At 42.5% G+C, this 27,654-nt stretch overlaps 1 protein-coding gene across 1 annotated transcript in view; it reads right to left on the bottom strand.

The window, feature by feature from the left end:
- PITRM1 (pitrilysin metallopeptidase 1) overlaps window positions 1–16,958 on the bottom strand; it is a 48,732-nt gene extending 31,774 nt beyond the window's left edge. Inside the window, exons 1-10 of the mRNA XM_075922708.2 lie at window positions 16,797–16,958; window positions 10,005–10,107; window positions 6,991–7,097; window positions 6,059–6,210; window positions 5,415–5,529; window positions 5,245–5,341; window positions 4,610–4,770; window positions 3,333–3,459; window positions 2,600–2,688; window positions 1,834–1,962 (exon numbers count right to left, since the gene is read on the bottom strand). Coding sequence (XP_075778823.1) covers window positions 1,834–1,962; window positions 2,600–2,688; window positions 3,333–3,459; window positions 4,610–4,770; window positions 5,245–5,341; window positions 5,415–5,529; window positions 6,059–6,210; window positions 6,991–7,097; window positions 10,005–10,107; window positions 16,797–16,843 — 1,127 coding nt within the window. The 5' untranslated portion in view covers window positions 16,844–16,958. The remainder of the gene's footprint in view (window positions 1–1,833; window positions 1,963–2,599; window positions 2,689–3,332; window positions 3,460–4,609; window positions 4,771–5,244; window positions 5,342–5,414; window positions 5,530–6,058; window positions 6,211–6,990; window positions 7,098–10,004; window positions 10,108–16,796) is intronic.
- Window positions 16,959–27,654: the final 10,696 nt, after the last annotated feature.

Below are 27,654 nucleotides of genomic sequence, written 5' to 3'. Positions count from 1 at the left end.
CTATTTACATAATTTTATTTAGATGGAAACTCTTTTTTAAACCAACATGAACATTCTGATTATGACAGTGAGTAGACTGTTACTGCAACTTAAATCTTCATATAGCACAAAAGCAAGCACAGGGAAGTCATTTTGGAGGTTCCATGTTTATGTCGCAGTGCCTTAACAAAACTGGGATAAAGAAACTGCCGACCAAGTTTTGACAAGTGACTACATTTCAGATTCTGCTCTAGAAACCTAAGGCTCCATTTTCAGACGTTGTGAAAATCCTATAGATCTAACAAAAGCAAATGGAATAGGTTCTGTAATGGCTCAGCACTGCTGAAAATCAAATCCCCTACACTTAAAATTCAGTACGCCCAAACTGAGCCACCCAAATTAGAAGCCATTTACTCCCTTTACTGCCTCCCACACCCCACCCTGTGAATTACTTGTCAAAGACCATAAAATGATTCAGAACTCAGCAATGTCCAATTCTTGAGCTTATGATCATACCTCCAGGCCTGGGGCGGGAAACTTTTTTTTGGTCGGGGGTGGGAGGGCACTGACCTTCAGAAAAAATAGTCACAAAAGAAAGTAGAAAAAAAAGCCACTCTGGCCAAAACAATTAATTGATCTGGTTCACAATAAGCAAGCGATCAAACAAAAAGAACATCTCACTGACCTGGGTCCCAACAAGCTTGGGGCTCCCCCTCAGCAAAAGGGCAAGCCAGGGCCCATGTTCAGCCCCACAAGGAGATGTTGAAGCTCGAAGATTTGTCATGGAGCTGGAGCGCAAGTGCTGGCTCATCCCATTGCAGGAAGAAGCCCCAAACCTCACCACAAGCTGAATGCAAGTAAGCTGGGGCTAGATCCAACCCAGGGGCCATAGATTCCCCTCCCCTGCTTCAAACTATGCTGTTTGACACTGTATGTGTTTATCAATGCAAACTAACACTGTAAGTTATCAGTTTCTTGCCAAGAGGTTGATTCTTAGCCTAGTAGATATTAAATATTAACATTTTAATTGGAATGAAGTATAATTATATAATAAAACATTAAGTACTTAAGGAAATGATCCTACCAATGCTTATGCACATGGGTATCGTCACTCATATACAGTTCAATATATTAATACTGTAGGTCTACAAAAGACTTTTGGAAATGCAAAGTAACATATATTGTACTATGAAAATCTAATGATATTTCATTAAACCAACAAAGACATGTTTGTAACAGTCTTCACAGTACGTTAAGTCACTAAACCAATGGGGGGAGGAAGCACCATAAATAAAAGCCTACCAAAGATTAGTTTATTGACTGTTCCAAAATAATCCTAAAGCAGTTAAGTTGTCAAGATAAAGCAGTTTTGGATGCTGAAAATATTTACTTAGACACGAGAAGCTGGCACATGGTTTCAGCCTGCTCATTCCTCAATGTGTAGAAACAAAGAAACATGTGAAAAAACTATTTAAACATTGCAAGTTATCGGAAATAACAAAATAGCAATATGGATTGTAAAATATGGGCCCTAGTCTGATCTCCATTTCACCAGTGAGCAAGTCAGGAAGCTAATTTAAATAAATAAAACTATCTATTTTTGTATCTTGCAAGGTAATAATTTACACTTGAAGATACTTCATTATTGCACTATGGAAAGAGTAAAATACACCAGAAGATTCTTGTCTAAAAAGAGCAAGCAGAATTATAGTACAAGTTCATTTTCTCCCCATTTTCTTCTAACCTTTAGTTTATTTTTTCAAAAAAAAAGAAGCAATTTTATAACAAGAGTAGCATTCATGTTATAAAACTATAGTCATTAAATGGTGATGCAAAGTAAATTGTGACACTTACCCAACATCAGGAGAAAAGTCTGTACCAAGATTGGCCTCTAGTAAGGCTTTGTAGAAGGGAGAATTAGGTCCACCAACCAACAGGGAAGACAACAGGTTAAGTGTGAAAGTTTCAAAAGTATCTGTAATGCTAAGAAAAAAAGGAAAGTTTCTAAAAATTAGTGTTCTAGCATGGTGCTCTTAGGTTTATTAGTATCACAGGAATGGTTTATTTTTAAAGTCACTGGTAGTTCTGTATGCACGGCTTGGGATCCTAGAGCCAAACTGGGTTCTTTCTACCTGCTACTTCATGGCCAGTCACAAAGATTTTACAGGTTGAATTAGGGCCTGAGGTACATCTGAGCAACCCCATTATATTCAGTAAATTTGTATAAATGCAACCGATTAGAATCCAGTGAACCACTGGTCCGTAAAGTCCACAAAAGACACGATATTGGCTCCTTATTTCCACCTGTTAAAATGGAAAACTGCTGAAAATTAGGGAAGTAAGCCTTAGGTTTAACTGATTCACTGAATCAAGCAGGATCTCACTCCCCATACCACACAGGGCTGGAGCAGGAGCTTCTGCTCCTGGCCCAACACGCAGTGTGGCCAGCTTCTGGTACCCAGTTAGCATCACCTGGTAAGGGTGCTTACCATCCATACTAAAAATACATTAGCGTTTTGTTAATATTAAATGTTCTAGATTAATAATTGATGTAGCTGTCATAAGGACCAGTAAAATAAACATGATTCTTCTGTGGTAATTTTATTTTCAATACACTTACTCTGTCAATAAGAAGCTGACGCTGACAGTTGTCTGCTTTGCAGGGTCTGCAGCAAATGAATCTGAGCCACATTTCACATGATGCTCTCTCTGTCAAGTATAATAAGAACTAACTAGTGGCACTAAAAATGATTTAAAACACTAAACCTAAACAGAAGTTAATAAATGATAAGCTGTGCTTCTATAGCACCTTCCTAACCAAGGATTTTAATGCACTTTATAAATGTTAATGAGAAAACCTGTACATTCGTCAATATACAATTCTTGCATATTATTAGCCATGTGATCTAGGTAGTCCATTCCACTAGATAATTGAGAAAAAAGGGCAAGATTTGTTTGGCTCTAACTTCCATCCCATTTAACCCCAGGTTTAAATTAAAGCAGGATTTGGTTCAGAGAACATGGCAAGCTTCTGGCAGATATAGGAACTAAGCCTACATCTCCTAACTTCCAACTTTACTTTGTCAATCGCTAGATGGACAAATCTCTAATAAGTGAAGTCATAGTCTTCAAACACTGAGGGATCGTTGACAACCTAAATATAAACAGCATACAAATCTTAGAAGTCACTCATTTAAAATCATCATAATATCCAAAGACAATTTGCATTTCTATAACTAGACAAACTGTGTGAGTGTTCTATACAAACAGTAAGTTGACTAGCGTTCCTTACCAGACTTAATATTTAAATTACTGCAATATAAAGGTTGGTTCCATATTTATCTTTTACTTACAGGCTTATCCCATAGTTGTTGTACTGGGACGGCAGTATTTGGCTCAATTCTATGAAACTTAATCAGGGCTTCTTCATGAATTTGTTTTAAATGCTGCTCCAGTGGGAAGTTACCATAAGTGAAGAACCTGCATTTTAAATGTAAGATTATGATTTACTTTTTAGTCTTCATGCACAGTACGTTAGCAATGAAGATCTGAATTCCATGCACCTTTTAGTGAGTTAGTTATAAACAGAAATGAATGCATCTTTCTGGCCCCCAAATCTGTCAAAAATGCCACCAAAAATTCTGCTGCAGAAATAAAACTAATATACATTCATCAGAAAGTTATTCAGAGCTGAAGATACCATGCCATTTTCCAGTCACTGTTTCATGCACTGAGGTCAAGAGCCCTAAAAGGCAGCTGCTAGTTTGTAGGTCAATCATATAATACTCTGGGGCGGGTGGGGGGGAGGGGGGAGAAAGTTGTGTGTCCAAACAAGCTAATCCCAGTAGCCAAAATCCCCAAATACTGTTTTTCTAAAAGAAAAGTCACGTTATTTAGAATCTTGTAATACAAATAAGATCATGCAATCCTGGCCTCAATGAGTTACACGTTTTGGCCTGCTCCTGCAATTGGGCTCCACCGAGACAGACCCTTGCAAGAAGCATCATTAATTTACAGGGACCCTACACAAGCTCTAGGAGCTGCCTCATCAGAGCATCTGATGATCGAGGCCTAAATTCAGATATGTGAAAAAGCAGGATGATAAAAGAAACAGAACAGTAGGATGTGGGCTGACAGGTCAGTATTGCAATAGCTTAATTAAATTTATCATGAAAGATGCAGGATTGACAGCCCTCTAAGCTGAATTTCTATTTATCCACAGAACTGGTTCAGAAAAAAAGCAGAAGCAATACAAGTTTCCCCACTAATACCCCTTGATTATAATCTAAAGCAATCACCTTTAAGTCTCCATGTCAAGTCAATTATTAGCTTCTATGCAGGCCTTGCAAAATATACCAGTGAAGTTAATGGCTGAGCAATGTGAACACCTACCAGTAGAAATCTGACACCATTACCTCATGTCACACAGGCCACTGATGAGCCATCAGATAATATCTTTCTGTGACTTGCAACACTGGCTGGATTTGAATGAGTGACAAGAATTAAAAAAAAAATCGGTACCCATTTATCCATTCTTAGGGCCATACAATTTTGCTCCACATCTTAGTAAATACTAACAAAGTCAACCCAGTATATTGCCTAAGAAGACAGCAGCAACAATTTAAAGTACCTGGCATTGCTTGGATGATAATGAGTGGCATGGAATTCTTTAAGCTGTTCCCATGTGAGGTCAGGAATACTTAGTGGTTCTCCACCAGATATTACACCATAAGTGTGATCAGGAAGGAGTTTATTCTGTAGGTGTTGAGCAAATACCTTCTCATTGTCTGTCTTAAAGGAAAAAATACATTTTAGCAAGCCATCTGAAGACATTTTAAGATTTAAAATAGTGAACAGTTAAGACCTGATCTTACAGCCCTTATTCATAAAAGTTATTCTTACATCAGCATGTATTTCATTAATTCCATTGATTTTAACACAATTCTTATTAATAAATTGCTGTCATTGTTTAATCACAACTAACAGCCTTCTCGTACCATGCTGTAATTCTATCTTTTACTCAAAAGACATAAAAACAGCAAGATCCACTCCTTAACTACTACATTTATAGACATAAGAGGCTGCTCAACAGATTATCCTTCAAACTAAATTTAATTCAATTGATATTCAGTATTACAGAGTGTAGGAGGTTAACACTGGGGACTGGGGACCTATTCAAATCAATGAAACAATTAAAATGTTACTCTACAATCTCATGTATGTTAAGTATTCATATTGCACCTTTATAAAAAAGCCAGAACTTACAAATGCCCCCTTCATTTCATTAAAAACAATTCCTTTGAAGACGAGTGGTGTCTGAGGATCAGTTGGATTTTCGTGTTCTAGCCTCCAACCTTCTTGCCTGTCAAAATTTCAAAATTATAAGCAAGTCTTAGCTTTTTAACATTTATACACACCACCTGTTTAAATCTTACCAGAAATCTAGCTGTCGCAAACACGGAAAAAAAGCAGCATCCAAATACACAGACAGGAGATTCTGAAAATCCTTTGGATTTTGTGTTGAAAATGGGTAGAGTGTGTAATCACTGGCTGTATACAAAAAAAAGTTAAAAATTAATGACCAAGGTATTTTAAGGAGTTTGCAGTGCATTTCATTTCCTATTCTCATTTTAAATTCTATTGGTCAAATATTTAATTGGAAGAGAGTAGAACTTCACTAATTTGCTCACCCAATAATTTCTATAAGATGTGATGGTTTCCCCCCACTCCTCCACAAAGATCTAATACTGAGTAAGGACACTTACCACTAAGATAGCATCACTTTCACAAAACAACCAACTGAACATTTACTCATATACTGTGAAGTATCAAATAGTATATGTAAACTATAGATATTTCTCAAATTAACAAAATACATTTTGTGAATCAGCACCATCTTGCTTATTTGGTCGCTAGTTTATAAAATTATTTTTTTTTATAATGTCTCTTCAAGTCAATGTAATAGTTTTACATACTTATAGCAAAACAAAACAATAAACATGGAGTTCAGGAAGCAAGTCCTAATCATAATGTACAAAATAATTAACATTACATATATACGTTATTATCTTGAACTCACCTGTGAATGCGTTCATGAAAGTGGATAGTGATCTATTTAACATTTTAAAGAAAGGATCTCTGCAAGGATACTTCTGAGAACCACAAAGCACAGTGTGTTCAAGTATATGTGGAACACCAGTATTGTCCATTGGGGTTGTACGAAACTGTACACTAAAAAAAGAATGAAATATGTTTTGTGACTAAAGGACAGCACATCTATTACTTGTTTTGTAGGTTAGCCTTATGTGAAAGGTAGCATGGTTTAGTAACTAAACTAGTCTTCTAATACTGGTACAGTTGGAAGACAAGAACGCCATTTATTTCAAGGAGAAACAACCAAGCTCACAATTAGAGGACTTTTGGGGGCTTGCCAGAAGAACATATATCTTTTGGATGATACATGGAGTTTTCCCAGTGCACGGTATGCAGTATGACCACAAGTGGTCAGCAAACAAATTAAGTAGCTAAAGTTGTTGATAAAAGTTATACTAGCTAACTCCAATATTGTAATATTGGCTGAAGCAATACCAATATTTGTTCCTATCGTTCCAAGTAATTTGTTTGAATTAAGCCTTGACTACATATGAAAGCTGTACCACTCTAACTTGAAAACAGTGTAACCCCCTTGTGCAGAAAATCTTAAATCCATTTCAGAGGATCTTATACCAAATTAGCTTACATAAATAATCAATCCACTCTGAAAGGGATTTGACGGCACATTTTTTTCTTACTAAAAAATAAACTCATTTTACTAACTGAAAGGCAGAGGAGAAATTAAATTTTACAAGGTTTGGTAAAACAGGCTTTTAAAAAAAATCTTATAACTATGAGCTTTTTCAATGGAGAGCATTAGTAACAGTCAAGTATTAAGAAGCTGTATCAACATTTGTAAGTCTCAAGTCAATGCTGATATAGGAGATGTTTCATAAATATTAATATTTAAATAAATACCTGAATAAATTATTGGAGTCCTCACGTGCCACATGTAAATATTTGGCTCCTGTGTTCTCATGGCTAAGCTTCACTGCAGTTAGGAATAGCTCAGGAACAGCTGTCACCTACATTGGAAGTAAATCTCTATGTTAGTATTGAGATAAATTCTAAATAAAATATTTTATGAACACTATTAAAGAATCAATTAGACTCTGTTGTATATCAAAACACATAACTAGAACTAAAAAAAAAAAAGTTATGATGGAAAACAAAAGCAAAGAACTTCATGGGAAGATTACACTACCATATAATTCAACATTATATTAAAGTTAGACACATTCAAAGGATTAACAAAGTCATCCCACTATGTTTTATATTTAAGTATGCTTTACCTTCCATTTCTTTGATGTTTTATGTTTCAAATCTTTCTGATATATAACAAAAACGTCACCATTATTATTAAGAAGCAAAGTATTAAGAAGTAATTTTACAATATTTTTGGTTTATGTAGAAATGTCTAGAATTTTGTGCTCCCATTTGCTCTAATGGGCAGTGTTGCGTATACTGTCATTGACAGACATTTCTATGTCCTATACATGACTTTACAAGACTATTTGGTACTTCTGTACCTCCATGTTTCTGAGAGCCAGATTAAGCCCTTAGGTTCCCATCCTGCAGCTAGATCTATGCGTTGCTCCTATTCTTCAAACCAACACGTCACAAGTGCAGGAAGTACAGGTGCAGGGATGCTGCAGCCCTCCCCAGATTTTGCGCCCTGCATCCAGGTCCCACCACCAGCCCCCACACCGGGGCTCTGCTGTAAGTCCTGCACCCAGGGCTCCACAGCCACCACTAGCTGTGGCACCAGCCTCAGGCAGTGAGTGGCGCGGAGGGGGCGGTGGTGCACCTCAGTACCCTCACCCTAAAAACTGTTCCAGCACTACTGCCACATGGAGTCTGATTAGTATCAGTGGGACTCAAGAAGCCACTAAATTGCATCCAATTTAAGGATCAAAGCCTTACGGTGTAAATAAAACGTAACTGGTATATAAAACATAAGTGAGGCAGCCTATTTTTAGCAGATAGTCTTGATACCATATTTGAATATGAGGTGAGTAAATTCAAAAAAAAGAAACTACAGGCAGTCCCCGAGTTACGCGGATCCGACTTATGCCGCTTTGCTCCCGGTGCCTCTGGTCTGCTGGGGACCGTCTCCAGCAGACCAGGGACACCTGGAGCAAAGCCGGGAGGCGGAGGGGTCCCGCTCCTCTGAGGCTTTGCCAGAGCAAAGCCTCAGAGGCGCGGCACCCCGCGGCCGCTGCAGCTTTGCTCCCCGTGTCCCTGGTCTGCTGGGGGGGGGGGCGGGCGCAGCTAGTGGCCCTTCCCCCCCAGCAGACCAGGGAGACATGGAGCAAAGCCCCAGGCCTGTGGTAGAGCAAGTGGGGCGCTGCCAGTTGGTCCCGCAGCACCGCTCCTTGGCGCTACTGGACCAACCCGGCAGCACCCCAGCTGCTCTGCCCCAGGCTTCCTGGAATCAGCTGCTGATCAGTTTCAGCAGCAGCTGACTTGGGGATGCCTGGGGTTTTTAAGTTGAATCTGTATGTAAGTCAGAACTGGCGTCTAGATTCAGCTGCTGTTGAAACTAATCAGTTTCAGCAGCGGCTGAATCTGGACGCCAGTTCCGACTTACATACAGATTCAACTTAAGAACAAACCTACAGTCCCTATCTTGTACGTAACCCGGGGACTGCCTGTATATAACAATTACCCAAAGAGCAGAAATTATAGTTGTGTCTGCACAAGGAACCAACAATACTTGTCTAGGAAACAAATCTTTGAACTTGGCCACTTGGTGGGATGGGATTCAGAAGATACAACACTGCACTAAGGATCTGGGTTTTATTACTTGCTTTAGCATAGATCAGGCATGTCCAAAGTCCGGACCGCGGGCCAATTGCGGCCCGTGTTCTGGTTTAATACGGCCCCACAGGTAATTTGGCAATATCTATCTTTTATGGCCCCCAACGAATCCATATGTATTGAGATGAATACATTGTAAAATCTCAGTTAATGTTAGTTGGTCTAAATCAGTTATACATATATTTGGATACAACATGTATACTTGGTGTTATGTTCCTGTTCATATTTTTTGAACTTAAAAGTTGACAGACAACCTTTATTACCAATAATATGTAATGTACTTTACAATGTTCCTGACATATATTTCAGCTTCCTGGATTTTTTTTTCATCTGGCCTTCAGATATGAAAGGCAGAGTGATTTAACACCTGTTTAGATTTGTGATCCATGTGACGAAATGAAAAGTATGCCGTTTGCAATAAACTTTGCATAAAATAGTTAATTTGCATTTAATTTTAATGGTTCAAAGAATGTCAGGCAAAATGGTCGGCCCTCACGCATGTTCACTTCATCAAATCTGGCCCTCTTTGAAAAAAGTTTGGACACCCCTGGCATAGATCAATGATTTTGGCTGTTACTTCCAACTCTGTGTGGTAAAGTTTTCCCATCTGTAATATGCAGGCAATGATACTGACCTCCTTTAAAAGGTATCAGATGCAAAGATCTATATAAATATTGCTACTTCCACTAGAATAAATATGTATGTCTGCCGGAACCTAGGAAGAGTTCATATTTTTATAATAACTTGCAAAAAACACATCCTGCAATACAAGTATTGAGCACTCTCTTAATGTTTAACATAATATTTCTCAACGTCTTTGAGTTTCTTCTCCAAAGTTTGCACATAAGCCACTGTGTTTTGCTTCTCACAAATTCTAGCAGAATAAGTGTCTTCTTTTAAAACAGGCAATTTTGTGTTAGCATAGCCTAAAGATTTTTGTCCACAAGAATTTTATCTACTTCTATCTAATACTAAAAGCATATATGTAAATATTTACCCTCCAACCTTAACTCCTGGTCTCAACTTCTGCAGGCAAACATCTATCTTACACAGTTTTTTGTACAATTATAAAGGGCTCACAGTGAGAGATGGAGAAAAAGAGAATACTGTACCTGGTTTACCGTGAACCCATGGATTTGTTCTCCTATTTTGTATTGTAATGCTCTTTCATTTGCAGACACACTCCTCCACCTCCATGACTTCTGATTCAAAGACCTGAAATAACATTTTCTTTTTGAAAAAATATGCAACTACAAGAGCAGCTGTGTCCACACCCTAATCCCTTTTTGTGTTTTATTTTGGGGGCAAGGAAAAAGGTGTTTTATTAGGATACTGCATTCTATAGACAAATGCCAAATTCTGCAAAATCCCTGCCTTGTATGCACAATCCCTCCCTTCCCCGCATGCTGACTTCACTGGACATCTGCCTATATTGAGCCCATTTCAGGACTGGGGAGTTAGGCTGGGTATCAACTTTCAGGTCTTGTTTATACTGGAAATTTTTCAAAACAAAAACAACATTCCCACCAGTTGTACAAAGCCCTAGTGTAATCAGTACTCCAGAGGCCAGACCAATTGTTACTTATGTAGTAGATATGTCTGGGGTTTTTTTCCTGAACCAGTAGGAATTTGGGGGGATGATTTTCCAGTGTGGAGATGGCCCAGAATTATGCAATAATTTAAGGGACTAATGTGAGGACTGGAAAGAGCAATTGGCCTCATTAAGTTATGTCGCATTGATCAGAATTAAAGAGAGAGAAGGTTTCACATAAAGTACCGGTAATAGCTTTTCTGGGGTAATATCAGGGAAATAAACAAGTTCTGGAGGATAGAATGGGGGAGGTTGTGTGTCAAGGCAATATTAAAAACATAGTTGGGAAAAAGAGATATATGGGGGGACCGCTGAAAGATCTTAATCTTTGGGATGTGAAGGGGGGTTTCTATGATGCAGCATCAGAAGGATTATGACCTCAGTCAGGGAGGTGTTTTTGTAGCAGATTAACAGCAGCAGGTGAAACCATGAATGTTGGTGTGAGGACTATGTCTGTGTAAATGGAGAGAAGTAGTAATAGAGAGGTATCCATGTTAGTCTGATCTTGCTAAAACAAAAGGAAAAACTATGTAGGCAGTGTTATCAGGAGTAGGGACTGTGAGACAGTTATAAGCGAGAAGGTCAGGAAGATAAATTTGGGTGAGTATGAATGAGGGGAATATAGAATTTGTAGGAGATCACAGGAAGTTTGGTACTGTACGCTACATCAGATGTAAAGGTTTACATCAAAAGTGTCATGATATGGGATAATATTGGAGAGTGGAGAAGAAGCTCAATGTCTGAAGGATAGGGAGATTGTATGCCTGGAAGACAAAGTGGTGGGTGTGTCAGGCAGAAGTCTGGGGAGGAGGCAGCTTATGCAGGAGGATATCTGGCAATGAGAATTATATGGGAGGAGGTGGATTTCGCAGAGAATGATATGTGTGAGATATATATTATGAATAGGAGCTGCTAAGGAGAGTCTGATTTACCTGGAGAATGAGGAAAGGGCTAAGCAACTCTGGAGATGCACCTGAGGAGGGAGCTTCGGGCATTCAGCCAATGAAATGCATACAGGAATTTCAAATCGAGGGAGAGGTTTTTTTCCCTCTCTTCCTTTGTTTTTAGATAGGAGAAGTTTTCCCCCGGTAGCAGGAGAAACGGGTTCTCCCAGGAACAGACTCATTGAAATGTGTAAGTAGGGAAAAGTTTAGATAGTCTGTCAGGTTTTATTATCTTCCTCGTTTGAGGGGGTTGGAAATCATGTCTGAGATGGTTAATTGTTTTTCTCTTTTGTAACTAAAGATTAAAGCACACGGATTCTCCCTGAGTCTATTTCACGCCATAGCTTTTAACACCCAGTCATTTACTATTCTTGCAACAGTAGTATTGTTTGGGTAACAAAAGTGTTTTCTTTTTGTTTTAATTAACTGGTTGATTTTTGTGGTCTTAAACCTATGTGCCTAAGTTACCCCATTGTTTTCTGCAGATTCCCTCTGTTTGTTTTTCCAACTCCAAGCAAAATGAAGGTCGGAGCAGGGGAGAGAGTTTTGCATCAGGGAGAGGGGTTCAAGTGACCTCTTCCCTGGAAAAGGGCTTATTTTATGTTTTTTTATTTACATAAGAACATAAGAACGGCCATACTGGGTCAGACCAAAGGTCCATCTAGCCCAGTATCCTATCTACCGACAGAGGCCAGCACCAGGTACCCCAGAGAGGGTGGACCGAAGACAATGATCAAGCGATTTGTCTCCTGCCATCCCTCTCCAGCCTCTGAGAAACAGAGGCCAAGGACACCATTTTATCCCCTGGCTAATAGCCTTTTATGGACCTAACCTCCATGAAATTATCTAGCTTCTCTTTAAACTCTATTATAGTCCTAGCCTTCACAGCCTCCTCTGGCAAGGAGTTCCACAGGTTGACTACACACTGTGTGAAGAAGAACTTTATTTTATTAGTTTTAAACCTGCTACCCATTAATTTCATTTGGTGTCCTCTAGTTCTTCTATTATGGGAATTAATAAATAACTTTTCTTTATCAGCCCTCTCCACACCACTCATGATTTTATAGACCTCTATCATATCCCCCCTCAGTCTCCTCCTTTCTAAACTGAAACGTCCCAGTCGCTTTAACCTCTCCTCATGTGGGACCCGTTACAAACCCCTAATCATTTTAGTTGCCCTTTTCTGAACCCTTTCCAAGGCCAAAATATCTTTTTTGAGGTGAGGAGACCACATCTGTACACAATATTCAAGATGTGGGCGTACCATAATTTTATACAAGGGCAATAAGATATTCTGGGTCTTATTTTCTATCCCTTTCCTAATAATTCCTAGCATCCTATTTGCCTTTTTGACCGCCGCTGCACTCTGTGTGGAAGTTTTCAGAGAACTGTCCACGATAACTCCAAGATCTCTTTCCTGATTTGTTGTAGCCAAATTAGCCCCCATCATACTGTACGTGTAGTTGGGGTTATTTTTCCCGATGTGCATTACTTTACACTTATCCACATTAAATTTCATTTGCCGTTTTGTTGCCCAATCACTCAGTTTGGTGAGATCTTCTTGGAGTCCCTCACAGTCTGCTTCTGTCTTGACTATCCTAAACAGTGTGGTATCATCTGCAAACTTTACTACCTCACTGCTTACCCCTTTCTCCAGATCATTTATGAATAAGTTGAAAAGGATTGGTCCCAGGACTGACCCTTGGGGTACACCACTAGTTACCCCTCTCCAATCTGAAAATTTACCATTTATTCCTACCCTTTGTTTCCTGTCTTTTAACCAGTTCTCAATCCAAGAAAGGACCTTCCTTCTTATCCCATGGCCATGTAATTTACACAAGAGCCTTTGGTGAGGGACCTTGTCAAAGGCTTTCTGAAAATCCAAGTATACTATATCTACTGGATCCCCCTTGTCCACATGTTTGTTAACCCCTTCAAAGAACTCTAATAGATTAGTAAGACAGGATTTCCCTTTACAGAAACCATGTTGACTTTTGTCCAACAAATTATGTTCTTCTACATGCTTCACAATTTTATTCTTTACTATTGTTTTGACTAATTTGCCCGGTACTGAAGTTAGACTTACCGGTCTGTAATTGCCAGGATCGCCTCTAGAGCCCTTTTTAAATATTGGTGTCACGTTGGCTACCTTCCAGTCATTAGGTACGGAAGCCAATTTAAAGGATAGGTTACAAACCACAGATAATAGCTCAGCAATTTCCCATTTGAGTTCTTTTAGAACCCTTGGATGAATGCCATCCGGTTCCTGGAGATTTGTTAACATTAAGTTTTTCTATTTGTTCCAAAACCTCCTCTAATGACACTTCAATCTGGGACAGTTCCTCAGATTCATCACCCACAAAGGACGGTGCAGATTCAGGAATCTCCCCAACGTCCTCAGCCATGAAGACTGAAGCAAAGAAATCATTTAGTTTCTCCGCAATGGCTTGATAGTCACTATCTTTACACTATCTTTAACACCAGCAAACTGATCGTTTTCTTTTGGGTTTCAGGGAAACTGAAACTGGACAAGTTTGTGTCTGGGAATTAGAGAAAGGTTCTTACAGAGTTTATTCTGCTAGTTGGCCCCCATATCTACACTCCAAGTGCCAGGTTGGGGAACTGAGCTGTGACATATATTCAGGAGGATGATATAGAATGTGGGAAGGAAAAGACCTGGAATTAGAGCAAAAGGCTGAAGAGAATGAGGATATGATCGATAGGGATGTCATCGTATAGTTAACTACATGATTAATTGATAAGCCTTGTCTTACACACTGGTTAATCTTATCGACTGCGAGCACACCTCCCAGCTCAATACCTCCCACTATCAGAGGCAGCAGCACAGAGTGGCAAGCAGTTAGTCTGCATGGGGAACTGGTTTTTAAACTGGCAGATGTGGGAAGGGCTGGGAGAAAAAGAGCATATACAGGATGTGGGCTTTGGGTGGGGGGGAGGTGCAGTGTACAGAAGATGGGTGGCTGGATGAAAGAGGACATGGGGTGGGCTTAGGGGAGATGGCTGGGGAAAGATGCTTATCAGGATGGTGGGGAAGGATATGGCAGACTGGAGAGGAAAGATGTTATGGAAGATGGGGAAGGCTAGGGAAAGGCAAAAGATATAGAGGATGAGCAAGAAAGATATAGAAACGTGGGGCTGGGAGGAGGGCATGGGGTATGTTGGGGGGATATCTGGGAAAAGGGGTGATATATGAGAAAATATAGGACATGCGGGGGCTGGAGAAAAGAGGAGATGTGGGGAGAAGGAAGGTGAGAGGAAGGGTATCTGGTGCATAAAGAGGTCTGGGGGAAGGTGGAGAGTATGGAAGAGGGCGGCTGGAGGAAAAAGGACATGAGGTGGCCTTAGGGGAGATGATACTGGGGAAAGGAGGGGATGTGAAGGAGATGTCTGGGGATATGAATGCTGTAGGGTATGGGGTGGCTAAGGGAAAAGTGGGATAGCAGGGGAGAAGAGCGTTGCAGCTATTGGGTGTGGAAAAAGGATAAAGGGAGTGTGTGGGGGGGGAGATCTGGGGACAAGGATCCTGGGGAGCAGGAGAGAGTACAGGGATCTATAACAAGAGAGGTGTTATAGACTGAATGCTGAAGAGTGCAAGGAGATGTCTGTAGAGGCAGATGCTGGAAGGTATGGGGGGGAAGATACAAAGGACATGGGGGATACCAGGAGAGGAGAATGCTGAGGATACGGGGGCTGCCTGAGGAAGTGGGGGAAGGAGCATATAGAGATGCAGAGAGGAAAATGTTGGGTGATAGGTGGTTGCAAGGGTGCAGAGAGGAGGCAGTGGAGAGGGGATAGGTGGTTACAAGGTGAAGAAAGGAGGATGTTGGGGGGTAGATTGGTGCAGGGAGGAGGATGCTGTGGGGAAGGTTACAGAGGTGCTGGGGGGGATGCCTGGAGAGGAGGCTGTGTGAGGGGGAGGTTACAAGGTGCAGGAAGGAGGATATTGGAGGGATAAGAAGTAACAGAGTACAGGGAGGAGGATGCTGGCGTGGTTGTAGGCTGCAGGGAGGGCGATGCTAGGGGATATACAGGAGAAGTGGGGGGGATAACTGGGGAGGAGGATGTGGGGAGTAGAAGGTTACAGGGCACAGGGAGGAGGATGCTGGGGTGGTTGCAGGCTGCAGGAAGGACGATGCTGGGGGACATACAGGAGGAGTGGGAAGGATAACTGGGGAGGAGGCAGTGGAGGGGGGAGAGGTTACAAGGTGCAGGGAGGAGAATGTTGGGGGGAATAGGAGGTAACGGTACAGGGAGGAGGATGCTGGCATGGTTGTAGGCTGCAGGGAGGGTGATGCTAGGGGACATACAGAAGTGGGAGGATACCTAGGGAGGAGGATGTGGGGAGTAGGAGGTTACAGGGTGCAGGGAGGACGATGCTGGGGGACATACAGGAGGAGTGGGGGGGATACCTGTGGATGAGTCAGGGGAGAGGGGAGGCGGTGACAGGGTGCAGGGAGGAGGCTGTGGGGAGCAGGAGGTTACAGGGTGCAGGGAGGAGGATGCCGGGGGACATACAGGAGGAGTGGGGGGGGATAACTGGGGAGGAGGCAGTGGAGGGGAGTAGGAGGTTACAGGGTGCAGGGAGGACGATGCTGGGGGACATACAGGAGGAGTGGGGGGGATAACTGGGGAGGAGGCTGTGGAGGGGGGAGGCGGTGACAGGGTGCAGGGAGGATGCTGGGGGACATACAGGAGGAGTGGGGGGGATAACTGGGGAGGAGGCTGTGGAGGGGGGAGGCGGTGACAGGGTGCAGGGAGGAGGATGCCGGGGGACATACAGGAGAAGTGGGGGGGATAACTGGGGAGGAGGCTGTGGAGGGGGGAGGCGGTGACAGGGTGCAGGGAGGAGGATGCTGGGGGACATACAGGAGAAGTGGGGGGGGATAACTGGGGAGGAGGCTGTGGAGGGGGGAGGCGGTGACAGGGTGCAGGGAGGAGGATGCCGGGGGACATACAGGAGGAGTGGGGGGGATAACTGGGGAGGAGGCTGTGGAGGGGGGAGGCGGTGACAGGGTGCAGGGAGGATGCTGGGGGACATACAGGAGGAGTGGGGGGGCTAACTGGGGAGGAGGCTGTGGAGGGGGGAGGCGGTGACAGGGTGCAGGGAGGAGGATGCCGGGGGACATACAGGAGGAGTGGGGGGGCTAACTGGGGAGGAGGCTGTGGAGGGGGAGGCGGTGACAGGGTGCAGGGAGGATGCTGGGGGACATACAGGAGGAGTGGGGGGGGGGTTGCTGGGGGAGCCGGGGCGACGTATGGGAGCTCGTGGACGGGGCGGTGGGGTCCCAGAACATTCTTCCTGCCCCCGCCCCCTCGCCGTGCAGCGCCCCCGCCCGGCCCCGTCTCACCGGCAGAGGCTCAGCAGCCGCCGCGCCGCCCGGTAGCGGCCCCACATGGCGCAGCCCGTGCCCCGGCGCCGGAACACGACGGGAGGGTCAGGCAGGGCCGCGTCTGGGCCTGGCTGGGACCTCCGGGGGCGGGTCTGCGCCGGGTCCCCATTGCCGCGGCTGCGCCGGGCCGCCCTTAGCTCCGCCTCCCGCCGGCCGGCCGGGCTCCCGCTCCCCGGCCCCTTGGCACGTGCGCTCCCGGGAGACTCCTGCCACGGGCGCCTCCCAGCTCCTTGGGGGTCGCCGCGCGCTTCCCCCGCCAGGCGGGGCGCCGGTGTCTCCTCTGCGGAGCTAGGAGCGGGCCCCGCTCGGAAAGCCTTTGCGGGCTGCCTTGGTACGGAAATATCGGCGGGATCGCAGCTCCTTGCCCTGTAGAGAGCAGAAGCCTCATTGCAAAGCCAGCGAGGAGCCCTGTGACACAGATTTATTTGGGCAGCAGCTTTCCCGGGCAAAACCCAGCTCATCAGATGCATGGAGTCTAAGCGTTGCAGCAGCCAGCCTGGGTTAAAGAGACAGGAGCATTGGGGAGGCTGCTCATTTAGTTTTGAACCAGCTGCCTTTTTCGGGTGGTCTGGTCTCCAACTGGTACAGGCAAAGCTGGACATGGCTTTGTCCAGTGTCTGATTGGGGGGCAAAGGGATGCACATTTTAAGAGCACAGCTTCACATGAAGGCTGTGTCTAGACTGGCAAGTTTTTTCTGGAAAATCAGCTGCTTTTCTGGAAAAACTTGCCAGCTGTCTACACTGGCCGCTTGAATTTCCGGAAAAGCACTGACAATCTCATGTAAGATCATCAGTGATTTTCCGGAAATAGTATGGTGCTCCCGTTCGGGCAAAAGTCTTTTTCCGAAAGACTTTTGCACAAAAGGGCCAGTGTAGACAGCACAGTATTGTTTTCTGCAAAAAAGCCCCGATCGCCATTTTCGCGATTGGGGCTTTTTTTGCGGAAAAGCGCGTTTAGATTGGCAGGACGCTTTTCCAGAAATCTAAACACGCTTTTCCGAAAATGCTTCTAACGGAAAATTTTTCCGTTAAAAGCATTTTCAGAAAATCATGCCAGTGTAGATGTAGCTGCAGTGTGCACATGACGTCATGGCAACCACTGTAGGTGTGCTCTTGAAAATGGTGGCTTTACTGCTTCCAGGGTGCCCCATGACCTCATGGTGGGTGTGTACATGGTGATGCAGGAGGAGGTGGGATAAGACCAGCAGGCCATTCCCAGAAGGACCAGAATGTCTGGTATTCCAGGAATGCTTGAGTGGCCACTCTAGATATGATACAGGAATACAGTCGTCATATCTCTTTCTAACAGGGTGCTACATCTGTGGGGAACCTATGGCTCATAGAACAGATCCAGCCCCGAGCTTGCTTGCAACTGGCGAGCAGTGGAGCTTGAGAGATCTCCCACACACAATGGCATACAAATCCTATGGCAAGTGTCCGTGCCTTGGTGCCCACACCTCCTACTTCTAGGGCTTAGGTCGGTGAGGGTCTTTTATTTTATTTATTTATTTATGGTAATTTATGGTAAATAAGAAAGTGCTGTTTACTCTTTCTCATAATGCAAGAACTAGGGAGAACCAAATTAAATTAATAGGCAGTAGGTTTAAAACAAACACAAGTCACCCAACACATAGTCATCCCATGGAATTCATTGCCTGAGGATGTCATGAAAGCCAAAATTAGAACAGAGTTAAAAAAAAAAAAAGAACCAAATAAGTTCATGGAGGATAGGTCCATCAATGGGTATTTGCCAGGATGTGCAAGGATGGAATTTCCCACCTCGGTCTGCCGGAAGTTGGGAATTAGTAATGGAATGGATCATATGATAACTACCTGCTCTGTTCATTTCCTCTGAAGCACCTGGCATTGGCTACTGCCAGAACACTAGATATGGGGGTAGGTCGGTGTGTGAAAAATATGGCCTGCAAGTCAAATCTAGCCTGCCAAACCACCAGATCCAGCCTGCCACCATCTTGTGGTCCAGGGGGAGCCTCGGGCATGCTCCCTGCCTGCTGTACCCCTCCACACCACTTTAAACAGCTGGATGCAAGGGCCATGTGCTCTCTGCCCCCCACTTCCAGCACAATCTTGCAGCTGAACAATGAGCACAAGGCCCCCACAGCCAACCGCTTTGAGTGGCACTTAGGGATGGGGAAGGCAGGGAGCCTGCCCAAAGGTCCCACTCGGCTGCTGGCCAGAAGCTGCCTAAGGTAAGAGCCTCCCAACCGGAGCCTGCACCTGACACCCCATCTCTGCCTAGCTCTCCTCCCCCAGCACCATTTCTCTTGCACCCACAATCCCTCCTAAATCCTGCTTCCCAATCCCAAGGCCCTGGTCACCACCCCCACCTACTTTAGGTCACAACTCAAACCCCTGCTCTCCTTCCTGTATCCCTGCCACAGGTCACAATCCCTTTCTAGATCCTGTATTCCCTCTGACATATCTCCTCTAGGTCAGAATCCTCTCCTGCACTCCCTCCTGGACTTTGCATCCCCTTCCAGACCCAAACGCCTGCCCCAGGCCACAATCTCCTCCCTGGATCTGCATCCTCTTTTACAGCCCTTCTCCAGTTCAGAATCTTCTACACCCATATCCCTTTCTGGACCCTGCACTCAAATCCCCTGCCCGAGGTCACAACCGCTTCCTTCACCCAAGCTCCCTCCAAGACCCCAGTTACCCACCCTGAGCTCCTTTCTGCACCCACACGCCATCTCATACCTCTTCTATTAATATCATGGAAGAGCAGCCCTTGGCCACTTTCCTCATTTTTTAAGTGCCCCCCCCATTAGAGATGTAAAATCCCATTTTATTGGTTAATAGGTTAACCAGGCAGGGAGCTGCTCCAGCCCCCATCGATTAACCAGAACCAGTAAATCTTTCACGTTCCTACCCCCCATTAAAAATTATTGCCCACCCCTGGACTAGGTGGACCATTGGTCAGTCCCAGTATGTCCATTCTTATTTAAATAGCCAACTATTCATGATTCTTTCGTATGGATTGCAACTTACCAATATCTAGTGCTGTGGTTCCATGGACTTTTTCGGTGGTCCACAGGAACATTGTCCAAAGTCACATGGCGTGAGCAGGTGCAGCCATTAGCTGTTTTACGCCATGTCCACGAGCACACAGCACGTCATCCATAGTGTCAAGTAGGATGCAACCGCATTGTGTTGCCAGTAACTTCTGTCTGAGGCTCTGAGTGTCAGTGTAGCTGCTGCCATCGTGCTGAGTGGTTGCTGTGTCGTTCGTCCTGTGCTACGTGTGCTGTTTTACAGATGTGGTGTAGTTTGTTTATAATGGCAACGACAGGAAGAAATGTCAAATGCAAGTATTCGGAGGACTACATCAAATTCTCCTTGACTCAACAAGTGCATTCTACAATAAGACAAGCAATGCAGTGTGCGCTTCCTATATTGTTGCATACAAAGTTGCACAGGCCAAGAACCCTCGTACCATTGAAGAGCAACTTGTGGTATTTTTGCACAAAGCAACCTGTGCAAAAAAGATGATGCGGCTTGTTCTTGTCGAGGAAGCAGCGAGGAAGCTGAATGATATATCGGTCTTTAACGACACAGTATCGACATGGATAAATGAGATATCACAGAACATCAGTGAACAAGTTGTGGATGAAATAAAGAAGTCTCCATTGTTTGCCATACAATTGGATGAATCGACCGATGTTGCACTGTGCTCTCAGCTACTGGTGTTCACATGATAAATGGTCAAGAGACTTAAAAGACGAGTTTCTTTTTTGTAAGACTCTTGATACCACCACAAAGGCTCAGGATGTGTTGGAAATTGTTAACAATTTCTTTGAAGTACATGGTCTGGATTGGATAAATCTTGTGGGTGTCACCACTGATGGTGCAGCTGCCATGCTGGGCTCCAGATCGGGCTTCCAATAGCTGGTGAAACAGTGCATTCCAATGGTAACCGGAGTTCACTGCTTCATTCATAGGGAAGCTTTGGCATCAAAAACATTCCCTGATAAACTGAATGCCGTTTTCAAAGGCTTGGTGAAAGTGATGAATCACATCAAATCATCGGCTCTGAACACCAGGCTGTTCAAAAGATTTTGCCTGGACATGGGTTCTGACTTTGATGTGTTGCTGTTCTACACTTCTGTAAGGTGGTTGTCAGCGGGGAACGTACTCAACAGAGTTTTTCAATTTAGAGAGGAGTTGGATTTATTTCTCCAGGCTCAAGGGAAAGAGGAATTCCGAAATGTGCTGATGCAGTCAAATTTAGAACTTGCGTGTCTTATCGATATTTTTAGAATCTTGAACTAACTGAATCTTCAGCTGCAAGGGAAAGGTGCAAATCTATTCATTCACCAGAGCATCATCAAAGCTTTTCTTGACAAATTGGAACTCTGGATCGTAAGAGTTGAAGGCAATAATTTGGTTCAATTTCCATATGTGGATGCCATGCTCAGGGAAAAGGAGGCCATTCGGACGCAAATTCTCGATCATTTACGGAAGCTACGAAATTAATTACAACGATTCTTTCCGGAGGTGGACAGGACAAGGGATGGATTATCTTTCATCAGGAATCTATTTACTAACAGATGTTAATAGTGTTCCAGAGGATCTGCAGGAGGAATTCTTGGATCTGAAAAATGATTTTGCGGCTCAAGACGTGTACCAGCAGTCTACCATAGAGAAATTTTGGGCCAGCATGACTGGGAATTACCCAAATCTGTCAGCACACGCAGTCAGATTTCTTTTGCCATTTGCATCAACTTAGATGTGTGAGACTGGATTTTCGTGTTTGTTGCACGTTAAGTCCAAACAGAGGAATTGGCTTGCAGTGGAAAGCGATATTCATTGTACATTATCAAGTACCACTCCAAACATTGAAAAGATTGTCAGTGAGAAGAGAATCCAAAAATCTGTTAGTAAGAAATAAATTTCAAACCGAAATGTTCGTTGTCTGCTCTTTTTTATCATGTCTCAAGAAGGAGGTGGTCCATGAAAGTTTTTTTATTGGCCTGGTGTTCCATGGACTGAAACGAGTTGAGAACCACTGATCTAGTGACTGGACATGTCCACCATACATACACAAATCTGCTCTTTCACAACAATTTCTCTAACACTTATTTCTGTTCAATTTGTATGCATATTTAACTCAACTGGAATGAATTACTGTTGAAACAGTATGTTAAAGAAATTTTCTCTTACTGTGCTACAGGATGAGGTTACTGGTCTTTTCCAGATCAAATCCCATTCCTCATGAATCATTTGTTTATCCAGGTACTTTTCCCAGTATATTGTATAAGATTATTTTTTGTATTATAAAGTTGTCTGCAAAGATTGATATAAATTCAATTTTTTTGCTTCCTAATTGCCCAAATATTGTTACGTCTATTAAAGTGAACTTTCTGTATACAACTTTTTTTTCTTCTAGAAAGTTGAAAAACATACCTAACTTAATAGTATTGGTACCACAGGAGAATAGGCCATTAGTATTGGTCTCTAAATGCAACTTGGCAAATTTCTATTTCCAAAGTGGAAAGGTTCAGAAAGTTACAGCAAATCTGAATAGTGGACCAGAATAAAAATGGTTGTGCAGCCTTAAAGGCCATTCTGAAAATCTACTCTATTAAAAAAAAAAAGTTTCACATAAAACCCCTGTTTCTGATAGCTCCAACCTCCTCCTAACTTGTGAGTTTATAATTACACTTCTTTAGTATTGCATTTTTTTCTATTCCCTTTTACATGAAAGACAAAGACAAATAACAGGGGAAATTAAGCAAGGTCTGCAACTGAATGTATGTGTGCAGACACTTACACCGAAGCACAGCCCTATAGATATGGTAGTAACATGTTTTAAATAAAGAAACCTGATAAAAGTATATGGAGACAGGGTAAGTGCATCTCCGATATTACTTGACTGACCACAGTAGAGATTTACTAGAGATGAATTTAACTTTGTATGCCCACTGAAGTACTTCAGTCTTATATTTCTGTTCTGATCTTTACTGGCAGATAGTTTCATATTTGATTTAGCTAATAATACTTTTTATTGCACTAATACAGGAATTGATGTTTGAGGTCTAAGACAAATATCAAAAGAGACTAAGAATCTTGAGAATTAAGTTCTCAAAATGTTCAAGCCCATGTTTCTAAATGTAGGTTCCTAAATTCATATTTAGACACCTAGGCATGAGTGGCCTGATTTTCAGAAGTTCTGAAAAAATTATGAATTCCTTTTAAATCACCAAGAGCAGCAGATGCACAGGCCCTTTGAAAATCTGACCATTTTTATTTACTAAGGCTTTTGACACTAAGGGTATGTATACATTGCAGTGCTATTTCGGGATTCCAAAATAGCTATTCTCTATCTTTTGAGTGCTCCTGTTATTTCAAAATATAACGGGCTCACTATTCTGATGTCCCTGTAAAGCTTATTCTACAAGAGATAGGGAACATTTCGGAATAGTGATTTATTTCAAAATAAGTGCTGCGTAGACAGCGCCAAATTTCGAAATAAGCTATTTTGAAATTGACTCGAAATAAGCTACACAATTTGCGTAGCTCAAATTATGTAGCTTATTTTGAGCTACGGGTGCAGTGTAGACATTAACTAACATTTCAAAATTTTGGCTATCACATTTTCTGAAAGCTCTGAAATCTTATGTGGACTAGCAATTTCCATTAAAATATTTTATTAAATCAGCAAATTGTACATTTTTCCAAGCACAACAAAACAGTTAATGTTATTTCCTTCTTTTACACAGCACAGCATCCTCTGACCTTTATTCCTTTTTCATCACTGTATGGTACAACTCTCTTCTCTCTCCCACCACATTATGTACCCTCTATTCCTTTCATCCTTGTTACATGACTATCTCATCTGTCTCCTCTTTTCCTCCACTTCAGAATGCAGCTCCACCATAACACCCTGCTGTCAGATATTGCTCTCTTATCTCTGTTCACCAGCTACAATGTTGCAGGCTCTCCTTAGCTTCTTTCTGCCTCTCCCACTTTCTCTCTCAACTTACATGTTTTTCACTTTAGTTTTCGGGGGAGAGAGGGTTGTTTTGTTTTGTTTGTTTGTTTGTTTACTATTACATTTAACATCAAATTCATTCCTGGTGTAACTCTGGCATACTTAAAGAAGGGTTTGGGAGATGTGCACCAACTCAAATTAGCAGATGTCCCAGTTTTATAGAGGAACAGTACTGATATTTGTGGCTTTGTCTTATATAGGCTCCTCCTAGTCCTACCCCAACCCAATTTTCACACTTGCTGTCTGGTGAATCTAGCGTTATGTGAAACTGTGTCCTATTGCCTGCCTTTCATCCCTTCTCCTTCCTTCCCTCCTTCCCCCCCACCCCCCATTTCACTTATCTTGATTTTTATTTCATTTGTTGAATCTAGGTTCAGCTTTGATTGTACATTCTTTTAGGCAGGCGCTGTTTTTACTATGTTGATACAAGACCTAGCACAATGGATTGGATCTTCTGGGTACTACCAAAGTAATGGTGGTAGTAGTGATAGTACTGTATAATAACAATAAGTACTATAATGTCGTAATTATTCAAGAGATTATTTCCTCATTTCTTTTAAATATAAGAAATTATGATTTTGAAACAATAAAGTTATAAAAGAGGTAGTTTCTGGGATTCCAAAGAAATGAATTTAACTTCATCAGGTTATTAAAATGACACTTTGAAATATTTGCTATTTATTTTCTCATGTTGACACTACAATGATAGCATTTGACACCAGAAAGCAATTTTTGCTTAAGGAACATTATGTTGACCTTACTTTACTCTTTCCTATTCACTGTAGTTATGTTACTTACTTTCTAAGGTTTGGTCAGAAGTATTTCCCTAATTTGAACATGAGCTACCATATCTCTTTGTCAGACCAGATTTCTTTGTCATTGTTCCTTTGTTTGCCTGCCATAGTTTGTGACTGTAATTATGGAAGTGTAACATTGTACTTTTTTCTATTGCCATCTTTTTTTATTTGGGGTGCTTGTATTGGTATGAAGGTCTATTGAACAGTCTGCATTCATATCAATGCCTTTGGTAATCAGCATATATTTGCAAACTCAGACAATCTGTTAGGGCCGAGTTTTAAAGTGTAGCAGTTTTTTTATTCCTAAATGTAGGGATTAGTTATAAAATTGATCTTTTTTTTCTTATAACACACTTCTAGATAGCTAAATTATTTGTCTTTATTGGTCTTACCCTTGAGTATATCTCATACATTGATATTTTTCCTCTTTTTGAAATAGAACTGAAATTCATGTGGCTATTTTTCTCCAAATCCTAATTGTGTTAGTTTATTCCTGTAGAAGTAGCAAAGAATGAAAATCTAGTTTGCGAATACATGTTGTTTAATATTTCTTTGCAGTAGAGTGACAAATTTAAAACAAAAAGGAGAATTCAGAGGAAACTCTCAAGCAAATTAAAATATGTGTAATACGTCTAAAATGAGCATAATCTTGGTTCTTCACAACATCATGTAAAGAAATGTATGTTATGGTGAGAGTCAACTCCGTTTTTTTAATGTAAATTCAGATTAACTGCAATGACTTCAATGGACTTTTTCACTGATGAAGGGTGGGAATGGAATTTGGTTTTCTGTGTTTTATTGAACTTTTATTTAAGACAAATTTAGATTAATGGATTATAGGACAAGAAGAGACTTTTGTGATAATGCAATTTGACTTCCTGTGTAACGCAGGCCATAGAATTAAAATAATTTCTAGAGAATATCAGTGACACAAAGCAGCCCTATATTCACACTCTACATGCTACTGTAATAATCTTTCTGAGGTACCATGTGAAAACTAATAACTCACTGGTCATTTACATTGTTGCATGATGTATTCATGTGATGTGTATTAAGAGTTATGAATATATTCTGGAATTGTGACTCAAGTGAACATAAACTAGGCATACTGGGTAGTTGCTAAATATCTGTCTGAGAAAAAGGAATATATATTTGATTATCTGGAGTAGGCTCGGGCTGGGTCACTCTGCTTCTCACCACCGCCAGTGAGTGCAGGGGCGGGACCAATCTCTGCTGCCGACCCCTGCCCCTCAGGGTCCCCAAAGCATGGAGTGTGGGGGTGAGATTGACTCCTGTTGTTGGCACTAAGTCCCCTGCTATTCCTCCAAGCACAGGGCCCTCCCAAAGAACATGGGCCAGGACAGATGCCCCAAACCATAAAATGGCTCGAGTTTAGAAATATCTGGAATTGAGTAAAGGCAAAAACTTGCTTGGGCGAAGATTTTTCACCTAGGAAGACAAGGGAAACCAGCCATAGGCACTGACGTTGTGGTAGAGATATAAAAGAACGTTAAAATAGTTAACCAGTTAAATGGATACAATTATACCATTTAACCGGTTAACTGTTGACAGATGGGCAGGCAGCAGCGAGGGCTAGATTCCCGCCAACCCTCCTCACGTCAAAGGAGCCAGGTCCCACCTGATGGCCCAATGCAGCTGAGGGCCACCAGCCCACCCCAGTGTGACTGAGGCCAGGATCCTGCCCACCTGTGGCAGGTCACTGTAGCCAGGGTCCTGCCCACCCAGGCCACTCCAGCATGGCCAAGGACTCTGATTCCATAGTTTTTTAGTCCAGTTCTTATAGGAATTTCTTCCTATGCCAGTCTATGGAAATTGCTGCATCATGCTGATGTCTTCAGGGTGGCTGCCAGGTACTCGTCAGTGATCTCATCGGGTGGACCTCCAGTACTGTTTTCTCCACTTGACACCTTTTGGTTGCACTGGCACCTGACGCCTTCTTCAGCCCTTTGTTGCTGTATTTTCAGGCTGGCACCTCTCAGAACCATTCACTCATCATCCAAGCACTCTCTCTCTCTTACATACATTCCTTAATTAATGTTTCCCATACAATATTTTTGTATAATAATAACTTTACATATATCAGAGTTGTAGTTACAAAAAGTTTCTGGGTGGTATTGCTTAAAACATTCTCTGAGTGCTGAGTAAAGTTACAATGTTTTAAAGAGAACAGGCGTCAATTAAGTAACAATGCCCTTAGTCAATTACAGGAGTTGGCTCCCATAGCAGAGTTAGTGGCTTGACAATGCATTGTTACAATGTATCTCTGCAATGTCAATTTCAAGCAGCCCCTTGCACAAACTTGAGCATGCCCTGGAGCACAGAGGGGGGGCTGTTTCTGGCTACATAGGATTACATTCTTAACAGTTCTAAGTTACATGACCTAATACCTTATATTCTAAAGGGGCAATAATAATAATAAATCTAAACATTTAACAATCTGAACAAATAATAATAATAATAAGAAGAATTAATAATAAATCTAAAACACTTTAAGTTGTGGGGAACAAATTATGGGGGTCACTTCCATTTGGAGGAATTATTTTCAATACATTAATATGTTATCCCTACACAAGGCCCTGCCTGCCCTGCTCCGGCAAGGTAGAGGTATCGCCTGACCACCAGAATGCTCTGGGGCGGCCAGGGCCAGGATCCCACCTGACTGCCTGGGATGTGCCAGCGCTTCTGGGCTGGGGTTGCACCAGTATGGCCGGGGGTGGGGTCCTGCTGGAGAGTCTTAGCATGACTGGGGTACCACCAGCCTGCCAGCCCGGGCTGCTCCAGTGCAACTGGGGCTGTGGCTCCACCTAGTTGCCTGGCCCACTCTGGCACAACCGGGGCTGCTCTATCCTAGTGCGGTTGGTCATCTAATCAGTTACGCAGTAAGTATTCCAGTAAGCCTAAAGCTTACCGGGTAATCAGTTAAACAGTTAACCTTTTACATCCCTACTCTGTAAATGCCCTGGGGCTGGAGCACCCATGGAGAAAC

Source organism: Pelodiscus sinensis, chromosome 2, assembly GCF_052426305.1.
Source record: "Pelodiscus sinensis isolate ZL-2025 chromosome 2, ASM5242630v1, whole genome shotgun sequence".
Lineage (NCBI taxonomy): Eukaryota > Metazoa > Chordata > Testudines > Trionychidae > Pelodiscus > Pelodiscus sinensis.
This window is presented reverse-complemented; position numbering and strand designations above follow the sequence as displayed.